Source organism: Sinocyclocheilus grahami, unplaced genomic scaffold (assembly GCF_001515645.1).
Source record: "Sinocyclocheilus grahami isolate Dianchi unplaced genomic scaffold, SAMN03320097.WGS_v1.1 scaffold6.1, whole genome shotgun sequence".
NCBI lineage: Eukaryota > Metazoa > Chordata > Actinopteri > Cypriniformes > Cyprinidae > Sinocyclocheilus > Sinocyclocheilus grahami.
Window position 1 is genome coordinate 1,254,341 of NW_015505185.1, and position 11,328 is coordinate 1,265,668.

Here is an 11,328-nt window from a genome sequence, read left to right on the forward strand (position 1 = left end):
CCCCCCCCCCCCTGTGTCTGGAAATGCGATGCATGGTTTACTAATTGCATGCATAGAGGTGTTGTAAATTGCTGTAACGTTATGTGTTTGGCGTTTGCGGGGATTGTGAAACACTTAGACTGTGATGAATCTGCTTAGAAATGACAGCTATTTTCACCTCACCTTGCATTATTAATTTCTTGCGTAATTGTGGTGTTATTACTTTATGGATCGCTCTTAGAGGAAACGCAAAGCACCTATAATGCGTTTATTTGCATTTTGGCTAATTTATTCTTCTACGGTGTATTTAAAGACCTCATGAAATCCAAACCAAAGTATTTAAAAAAAAAATATTAATTAGAATTAACTGTCATTATTTTAAAGTTATTATTACGTATGTTGGATATATAATGTTGTGTTTATATATATATATATATACACACACACACTAATTATAACATGTATATTTATATATTTTTATATTTCCACAAAAAAAATATTGTTATATTGCAAAGACAAGCATTTTTTTGTGAAGTCCGTATGAAATAAAAATGGAGCTAATTTGTAAATTCATAGAATATATATATATTGTGAATGATTCATGCATGTATATTTCTCTTTTTTTAATTTTTTTTTTTATTAATTTAAATGTCAATTCGATCTTCTGTTTAAAAATTTTCTCTATCCACCTTTTTCTTCAACGCGGAAGTAAGCTATGGGTGAGACTTCCGGTTCATTAGCCGCTATAGGTACATAACGAGGAGAACAATACTGTGCAGTAAACGGTAAAACTGTTTGCACTACAAACCAGTGTGTTCATAATTAAGATAATACCTTAAAAATAATATAAGAGACACCAACTTTCAATATCAAGTAGCAAAACGAACTGTTTTGTTCAGCTACAAATAGCTGGACGGAGTGGACGCAGATGAGACCGGAAGCCAGACCCATAGAATTTACAAATGGCCGTGCCCATTTTTACGACAAGAAAAAGGTGGATATGCTGGACTTCTCCATTCTTTTAGAAATGCTTAAGCTCCGCCCCTCCGCAATTGCCTTTCAAGATCGGATTCATTTTTGAGTGCAGCGCCCACATTTTAAAATCCAATCAGCTGGTGCATAGTACCAAGTTCCTGGCCTACATTTTTTTTTCAATGCTCCGTTACATGCAGATATACGTCACAGTATGGAAAATATATCAATACTTCCATTTCATTGCAACTTTAGCAAAAAATAATATTTTCTATTATACACATTGGCAGTTGCTTTTTAACATTTCAAATTTACAGTCTTTTTCTTTTGGAAGAATTGGCTGAAATATTGACATCTCATCTTCCACAGTATATACTGTTTTGTCCAATCAAAGCAAAAAAGTACAAGCCCTCCAATACATCCTGCATTCCTGTTGAAGAAGGATTTCATGGGGTCTTTAATTACTTAATTTTTACTCTTCATTATGTCAGTAGGCTTAATTTAGCTGTTTATTATAATGAATTACAGCTGATGATTATGTGCAACACTTATTATGCAGTGGTTTTAATTTGCATTTTTGTGTTGTCTATTTAGATTAGTCTGCTTGGTATTGTAATTCATGTGTGGGTGTTGTGTTTTAGTTTGCTAATCAGCAAACCTCTGCGCACATCAGCTTGAATTGAAAGTATAGCATTTCTTTGAATTTAAATGTCTGTTGACACAGTGCCATCAATATTTAACTGTCCACAGGAGGTGAGGTTTTGGCTGACATCCTGCAATTTTTGAAAAACAAACTGATTTTGCCTCTTTTTTTTCTTTTCTGGGTGTAGTCAAAGTCAAATCCATATTCAGGATCCACTGGATGATTTCTTTAACAGTACATTCTTCTCCAAAAAAGGAATTGATGAAAATTCCCTGCCCACTTAGTGTTGTGCGCTGACATATTCAAGTCTTTTTTTGGTTTGACACGTTTGCAGCAAGCACTGATTGGAGAGCATGGCTCACTCCAAGAATCGAGCCACGGACGGCAAAATCACCTACCCGCCGGGGGTGAAGGAGATCTCCGATAAGATCTCCAAGGAGGAGATGGTTCGGAGACTAAAGGTGAGGAGCAATCTGTCATTCACCCAAATGAAAACAGCTTATTAATAGTGCTGAATGTTTTTTCTGTGTAATTACAATGAATAATGAGTACTGAAGCTTGTCCGACTCTTCGGTTAGATATAGCCTGCAAGTCTTTTCATACCATTAACGAGTAACCAGTGTGAATTTATATTTATGTATAAATATATAAATCTAAATATATTACTTTGAAATAGCTTTTTAATATATATTTGAGTTTTCATGTGCTTTTTATTTATATTTTTTGTAGTATTTCCATATGGCTTAAATTTAAGTTTGAGTAATTTTAGTATTTCAGCAAAAAATTCTGAAAATTATACTAATTTTACGTTTGTTTGCCATTTATTTAAAAAAATCGATTTAACTTTTATTTATTTCAGTTTTAGTAATTTTTGTACTTGAACTAAAATTGTAAAGATTGTTGTCATTTTATGTTCCGTTGTCATTTAAAAAAATTGTTTCTTAATCTTTTAGTTATAGTAATTTTAGAAATGAACAAATTTTGTACATTTCTGTAGTCTAACGTTTATATGTTTATGTATTTTGTTTTATTTCATCTTTATTTCAGTTAACAAAAACGATTTTATAATAGTTTGAGTTTTATTTAACAATGTCAAAACATTCAGTAACCAGAATTAATAATTAATTTGAAGTTCTATTTATAGATTTTTGTAGATTGATCCAAAATTTTTTTCTCCTTGGTTATTTTAGCAGAAATATTTTGTGCAAAACATCTCTAAACCTCAGCTGAGTTTTTATCACACAGAATGAAATTATAATTTTTCTGCTCGTATTTCAAGCTGTTTTTACAGCTTGTAGATGGCGTTGTCTCCCTCAGTGGCTGTGTCACTTATGTCTATTTTTAAGTAAGACTGCCAAGTGAAAGTGTGTTTCCCATTAGAGTGTCTTACATCACACTGTTAGTTGGATGCGTGGTTGATACACAGCTCTATGGTGCTTTTCAAAATCAGATGGTGGTGAAAACCTTCATGGACATGGACCAGGACTCAGAGGAGGAGAAGGAACTGTATCTGAACTTGGCCTTGCATCTCGCCTCTGATTTTTTCCTCAAACACCCAGACAAAGATGTCAGACTACTTGTGGCCTGCTGTCTTGCAGATATATTTCGCATCTATGCCCCTGAGGCACCGTACACATCACCTGATAAACTTAAGGTTGGAAAACTCAACATCTATTGATTTGATTGCAGTGTTAGTTCTTGCATATGTCAGTGAAGAACCATGAATGTTTGCATCTATAATTACGTTTTAAATTCCCACCGTGATGACTACCATGTTGAGATCACATGACCAGCACAATACTAAAGTCTTTTATGGCCAGTTAAGTAAAATTGTGGTTTGTTTTGGGAAAGAAACTTAATTTTAATTGTATTAGTGTGCATTAAAACCGATGTGCTGAAATTTTGAAGGTGATATTTGTGTGTCTGTTTTTCTTCACCTTGAACGAAAGATAGCAACGGATCAAGTTGTTCAGCAGAAAATACTAAAATAACTGCTGTCTCTCATGCATTGCCTTCACAGGTGCTTAAAATATTAAAACACTCTGCTCTTCTTTTCCACTCAGGATATTTTCATGTTCATAACTCGACAGCTGAAAGGGTTGGAAGACACCAAGAGTGCCCAGTTTAATCGATATTTTTATCTACTGGAGGTATGGAACCCAACTAATATAGTAAAGCAAGGTCTTACAATGGTTTTTTGAACAAGCATCTGACCTTGTCGTTCCCTTTCTGGCTCTCTAGAACATCGCTTGGGTGAAGTCCTACAACATCTGCTTTGAATTGGAGGACAGCAATGAGATCTTTACTCAGCTCTACAGAACTCTGTTCCAAGTGATCAAGTGAGTCTGTTGTTCTTGTTTGTCCATTCAAGAGTTCAATATAGCCAAAAAATAAAATGTTATATTTTGATTTTATTCATTAATACTATTACGTGTAGGCCTGCACGATTAATCATTTGTAAACCGCAATCGCGATTTGAAAGGGTGCGATTATCAAATCGCAAAAGCTGCGATTATTTCGATGAAGGACTATCAGAGATTTAACAAGCATCTACGTAGTTTTTGATTTTAGTTTTTGCTTCATGCGCATTTTACTTTGATGCAGAGTTTAACCAATAGGGGGCATTCACTGCACGTGCTGACTGAACTCGAACTCGCGAGGCAACACAACCAACCTGTATCAGCACCTGCAGAAGTATCACAGACAAATCTATGATGAATGCATGGCCAAAAGGCCAATATATGTATAGAAAGCCTGAAATGTCTTCCTTTTAAATTAACTAAGTCACGTCCAAAACAAATATTCTCTGTTAAAAGTAATCCGTATGAAACATACGCGATGTCCAGTTTTCCCGTCTCGACTCATAATATCTAATGCGGTCACGCCCACGAGCCGATCAAGCTTTTCAGATTCTAAACATCCACGTGAGACGCGCGCGCATGCAAACGCCCACATCGCCTCCGCGTAAACAAACGTGAAGAGTTCATCCCGGCTACTTTTTTTTTCTGGAAGAAGACGCGCTGGGAGAAATAACCCAGAATTTACCTCACAACGCAATGCGTCGCGCAGCTAGATCCTGTGGAGAATATCACTCTGATGAGTAGCCTAAGATTACTTGCATCTCTTATTGTTATTGTGACATAACTTGTACACATTTTACTAGTTAGACTTTTCTAATTCCTGACTACATGTTTGAAACATTTTGAAATATGTGATATTTCATTGTCTAAATGTCTCACAACGCCAGGATGGTTGTTTAATATTTTAACATATAAAACCACAAGATATAAAAGTAGTGTGAGTGTTAACACTATCTCTCAGGTGTGAATCACTAAATATTCATGGCCATTGTCACTCCCTTGCATAAGGGCATTCTATCACAAAACATGTTTTACAAATGTTAAATCAATATATTGCTTTCTGTAAATAAGTGAACAGGATAATTTTCACATCATTTTGTAGCAAAAACTCTAGTCTACCACATTCTCAAAAGTCTTGTGAACAAACGTTCTGTATGTGTTTTATGGCCTTATTTCAGTGACTTAAAAAATTTGTTTTTCACTAACCATGCATAAACGTTGTTTTCTCAAAAACACAAACATGTACTTTCATGCTGCTCACAAATTATTGTAGCCCAGTTTGTGCTGAATACAGTGTTATCAGACTTTAGCCATTAAATGTTTTTAAGATACTGAAATAAAACAAATGTCAGGGCATGCCAAAACTTCTCCAGGGCCCCAAAACACCCTCAGACCCCAGAGGGTTAAATGGCAAAAACTTTTGCTGTCATTGTTTCAACCTTAATGTAGGTTATGGTCAGTGTTTTGCTGATGTAGAATTGTATAGTTTGGGTTCTTAAAAGTTTAATATCTTATATATAATTGTTAATTTAACTTTAATTAAGATACTGTAGTTATTTTCTTAATTTGTCATGACAGATGTTTGCATCATGACAACTTTATAAAAAAAAAATTGGCCACAATGTCAAGAGGTTTTAAATAAACAGTAGCATAGTTTGTGATAATACTTGGTATTTCTTTGGTGCTGTTAAAACCACCACAACAAACCTGTAGCTCTTTTATGAAATAGTAATAAATCGCAGTTTTGATCAGAAAAATCACAATTAGATTTTTTTTCTCCAAATCGTGCAGCCCTAATTACGTGTATATATTTGACTCACTCGATCACTTTTCCAAGTAATCAAGTTAGTCTGTTGTAGGGTTGTGACGATAGTATCGTGTATCGACTAGGGATGCACCGATATTTATATCGTGCATCCCTAGTATCGACGATAGTCAGAGATATCGACGATAGCAGATGTCTTTGACGATAGTCAAGACGATATTAGGCTCATTCTCCTATTAATGTATTAAATAATAATAATAATAATTATTATTATTATTAGGCGGCCCATTATAATTCGGCTATTATTATCAAATTGCCCCTCTTTTTCATTCAGCACTGTATTTCACACACACACGTGAGCAAAAGAGGAACCTGTAGCCGGTGAAGCAGTCTCCAACCACAAACACAGACACATATATACAGGGCTCTAGACTGCGACCAATTTTTCAGAATGTGCGAGTTGAAATTTGACGTGATCACGGCCGCAGCACATTGTAGCAGGAGTCAGATTTCACTGATCACGTGAAGAGAGTATGATAAGTGCAGAGAGTCTCTCTCTTGCCCCCACCCACCCATGCACGATAATATCATCTATCGGCGATCTCACGGACTGGCGATATGACGATTTGAAAAATATTGCCCAACACTAGTCTGTTGGTCAGGTCTATCCATTCAAGAGTTTGATATAGCCGAAATAAACATCTATGTCTTTTTGCCAATATTTTGTATTTGCATAATTCCAGTTTAAAATTTTTTAGATATGTTATTATTATTATATTTAAATATATACGTAATAATATAAATAAAATATTTAAAAAAACAATGTTTTTACTATTAGGCTTTCTATAAGGGATGCTCCGATCAGCCTTTTTCGCCTCCGATACCAGTGAAGTTTTTTCCCCCCATATAAATAAAAGTAGAATTTATATATCTCTGTGTGTGGAACTGATAATCATTCTTTCACAATCTACTAGATACAGGTGCATCTCAATAAATTAGAATGTCGTGGAAAAGTTCATTTATTTCAGTAATTCAACTCAAATTGTGAAATTCGTGTATTAAATAAATTCAATGCACACAGACTAATCAACTCAAAACACCTGCAAAGGTTTCCTGAGCCTTCAAAATGGTCTCTCATTTTGGTTCACTAAGCTACACAATCATGAGGAAGTCTGCTGATCTGACAGTTGTCCAGAAGACAATCATTGCCACCCTTCACAAGGAGGGTAAGCCACAAACATTCATTGCCAAAGAAGCTGGCTGTTCACAGAGTGCTGTATCCAAGCATGTTAACAGAAAGTTGAGTGGAAGGAAAAAGTGTGGAAGAAAAAGATGCTAAACAATAAATATGAAAAAATATAGGCCTATGTATATTTATAATCTATGACAATGTATATTTATAATCTATGCTTGCAATGTGCGCATCCGGTGTGCAGAATGATGGCGTCACAGCCTGACGCCGTGTTGATTCAAGTGCATCATTCTGCACACCGGATGCGCACATTGTAAGTGCTTCGTGTTAAAAACTGCAAAGCACAAAGGGAAGAGAAATTGATGCGTAGTGTATTATATCTGTGCAACAGTTATTGAGCCTTTCTTTTAACAGTTTTAAATTTCAGTTACTGTGCACGTTAAAAACTATTTATAGTCTTTTCTACGCCAGTGTTTTGTTCTCACAGACACCCGGTAGCAAGTAACAAAACAACATTAAACTCCGGCAAGAAGATAAAGTCCTTTTTGCAAAATCATAGTCATGTATTTACAAAGCAAGTATAATGGGAACACAGAATGATCTCGGAGAGAACTTTACCGAGCTGACTGCTGTAACCGAACGCGACCAGGGTTTAAAGGCTGAAAGATTGACAGCCACAGCGGAGAAAAGAGTTTGTGTGAACTTTAATGTAAGGACTTAAATATTCATATGTAGCTCACATTAAGCTATCATATGGCTTCAGAAGTAACTAATAATTCGCACAATCGAAGAAAAAAAATCTCGGATTTGAATCGGCCCTCTCTGACCGATAACCAATCCGACAAAAATGGCACTATCGGAGCCGATACCCGATATGAATATCGGATCGGTGCACCCCTACTTTCTATTTATATTATTAACATTGATGTTAACTTAAACATGAACATTTTTATATTTGATTTATTTATGTTACACACACAAACTGTGTGTTTGTTTTTACACAGCAAAAATCTTTTCGACAGTCAAATTTTTTTTTAAATCTAGTTAAAAATAATGCATATCTATTTTTCACATTTTCCAATATAAACAAGGCTAAATATTAATTAACTTTAAGATAATATAAAAATATGATTTTATTAAAAAAATTATGTAAAATATGAAAATACATAGTCATTTGATAATCAATATTTGCCAACATTTAATACATTTTAGACGGGTAACTTTTTAGTGATGATTCAGATGTTGCTTAATTGCCATACAAAGTGTTTTATTGGCGATATTGCCAAAAATGTCATTGTATGAAATGTAACACCTAGTAATTTTTGTAGTCCTGTAAAGGTGCTACCATTTGGTTAGAGAGCTCAATGGTGATTCTTGCTATAGCGACTCATAATTCAGTAAAGCGTCTCCGTGGTTTACTGTTTTCTGTTTGAGATGTAAATGTGAAGCTGCAGCCTATTTGTTATGTCCTAATGAGCTGTCAGCCTCCTGCTCACTGATATTATTTCCCTGCATTCGGTCAGATGACTGATGCGTGCGAATCCCAGGTGGAAACCCTTCATTGCATGTGCGCTATAAAGGCTGCATATGGGGGTGATTCATCTCAGCCAGTGATGTTCGCTCAGTCGGAATGTCCTCTATGAGCGGGACACTGCAGCGCTCGGCTCTTGCTGTAAATGTGTAAATGGAAAAATGTAGAAGTGTTTCTGTTTTGTCTGCCCCATTGCGTTTGCTTCCCATCTTCCACTCCTCTACTTTGACTGCCTGATGCACCTGATTTTAGGTCAGTTCCTGTGCTTACCATTTTTTTTTCTTTTTAGTAATGGACACAACCAGAAAGTGCACATGCATATGGTGGATCTCATGAGCTCAATTGTTTGTGAAGGCGACTCTGTCTCACAGGAACTCCTGGATACTGTTCTGGTTAACCTGGTCCCAGCACACAAGGTAAAGAGAACTAAAAAAAAAAACTCTCACAAAAAAATGTCCAGGTCACATTTCAACCAAGGAAAAAAATACATTAAAAAGAAATAAAAAAATATATATAAAAAATATTGTAATATAATAAATATATGCATTATTTAAAGAGCAGGGTCAGGTATAGAGACAGAGCTGTATATTATGTAAATATGTTGCATTTTAAGCCTGACTTATAATAACATGCTTTTAATAGTGAATTAATGTGTTTACATAATTTGCATTGCAGAACCATTTAAGAAGTCATTACTTATGAACAGTCAAATAATTGTAAATTACATTTTAATTTTATTTTTATGTAAATAACTTGAACCTACTAGGTTTAGTTTTGTTTGGAGTTAACTTAATATTATTTTTGTTTAATGCATATTTAAATGCAATGATTTAAGTTTTAATGCATTAATTAAATTGTAAAATATTTTTTACTTGTTGGTGTTTGTTTTACTGTCTTTTATATTCTATTTTTTTATATGTTTCACATAAACAATTTTTTTTATAATTTTCATGTCAATTAAGCCCCCCCCCCCATAATTGTTTTTAATGTTAATTGAATATTTAAATTATTAATACAGTAGTTTTTAAATGTATAATAATACATTAAAGTCAGTACAAAAATACTACCATAATATGTAATTGTTTCTTTTGTATTTTTATTTATTTATTATGGCACTATGATAATTTGAGAGGGGAGGATAATGGACAATGTCAGGAAAAAAAGGGAAAAAAATGCAAGTTTACAAAATAATTTTAATGGCCCTTAAAATAGGTTTCATTTTTTGAACAAAACATGTTTTGTTTAGTAATTATTAATTTATTTACAGGAAGATTAGAAAAATTCGATATAAAATACAATATAAAAAAAACTTAATCTTTTATTTATATAAAACCAAAATATGATTTACATATTTATTTACATGACAATGAAAAAATGGCAAGATATAAAACAACCTTAACAGCTCTTAACATACGTTTAATTTTCTTAATTTTTTTCTTTCTTGACTAGTTTCATGAGATTTACACAAAACAAGAAAATCAAATTTTCATTGCTCCATCTTGTCTTTCAGAACCTCAACAAGCAAGCGTACGATCTGGCCAAAGCCTTGCTGAAGAGAACCGCTCAGGCCATAGAGCCGTACATTACAAACGTGAGTAAACGTGATTTATTATAGTTAACTGTATATAGAATGTACACCCTACCTCTCGTCGGCTGTGCCAAAATCATGCTGAATGCTTGTACAAGAAAGGTCTTCTCATTTATTTAAATTGTGAATAATCCCTAATGAAACCTCCATGATTTGACTCCAGCCCTTTCGCTGTTGAAAACTCGTTGAGGCTTGCAACATTAACTGGAGATCAAGATCACCTCTCCATGCTCAAACGGCATGTTGAGCTTAAACACATTCATCAGCAACACCCGCAGGAGCTTGCAGCGCTGTTATACTATGAACTATTCCCTGCGGTGCTCATTAAAAGCGCTAGAGATAGTGAGAATAAGTGTGGAGGAGAATCCTTCTCAATAACTCTTAATAGATCAGCAAGGCCGGATTTCTATTTCTATTCTGTTGGAGATGGCCTGTCCCGCCCATAGATGAAGCCACTTACTTTTTTTTATTTCAATCTACAACCCTCTACATTGCGAGTAAATCACTTGCATATGCGACTAAATCTTCACTCTGGCGACTAAATGATGTCTAATATTAGCCAATTGCTAATAAATTCTCAGATTTTACTCGCCAGTGTGTGAGTTGGAGGCTAAGTATAAGTTTAGCTCAGATATATTTTCACTCGCCGAACACTCTGACTGAGCGCATCAGAGTTTCACTCTCCGTCAAGCGATCTGTGCTGTTTTTCAGTTCATCTGAATGGATGTGCAACGCACAATGTACCGTAAACTCTAGTGTGAAGGCGCACGACTCGCCGTCGCTTTGTTTCACACACACGCAGCGAGAGAGGGAGAGAGAGAATTGACGCGCTACCTATGCGTGCTACATGTAAATGATATTCTTTGTTGTATTTTGCTGTCAAAATAACGGAGTTCCTTTGTAATTCTTCCGCTTTTAAGAACTACCACTTTCTCCGCTAGTGGGCGGAACTAATGTGCAAACGGCAATCTCATTGGCTGGCGCTCACCTATTATCGTCCCTGTTTTGATTTCAGCAAATCAGTTCGAGCGAACGCACACAACCTGATTAATATTCATGAATCCAGTAGCTCATTAATCCTTGGTGCATTTTATATTGTTCTTATTAGTAGAATTCGTATCATTATTATCTAATCAGTATTTTTGTTAGGTTTTCCCCAATTTTTTTGTAATTTTTTTACAGAAACACTGAATGACCAAAAAAGCACCACCACCAGTCCGAAGTTCAGTTAAAATGACTAATATGCATTCATATATGGTTATCAAGTTTTAATTCTAATTACAAAAGTTCTATCATTA

General features: G+C 34.8%; 1 protein-coding gene across 3 annotated transcripts in view; it reads left to right on the top strand.

Moving 5' to 3' along the window:
• The window catches only part of LOC107587120 (sister chromatid cohesion protein PDS5 homolog B-like), a 44,278-nt gene that overhangs the window by 1,071 nt on the left and 31,879 nt on the right, over nt 1–11,328 (top strand). For all 3 annotated transcript variants that reach the window (XM_016274764.1, XM_016274779.1, XM_016274771.1), the window contains exons 2-7: nt 1,929–2,055; nt 3,045–3,248; nt 3,658–3,744; nt 3,836–3,933; nt 8,732–8,858; nt 9,953–10,033. In XM_016274764.1, coding sequence (XP_016130250.1) covers nt 1,948–2,055; nt 3,045–3,248; nt 3,658–3,744; nt 3,836–3,933; nt 8,732–8,858; nt 9,953–10,033 — 705 coding nt within the window. In that variant the 5' untranslated portion in view covers nt 1,929–1,947. The remainder of the gene's footprint in view (nt 1–1,928; nt 2,056–3,044; nt 3,249–3,657; nt 3,745–3,835; nt 3,934–8,731; nt 8,859–9,952; nt 10,034–11,328) is intronic.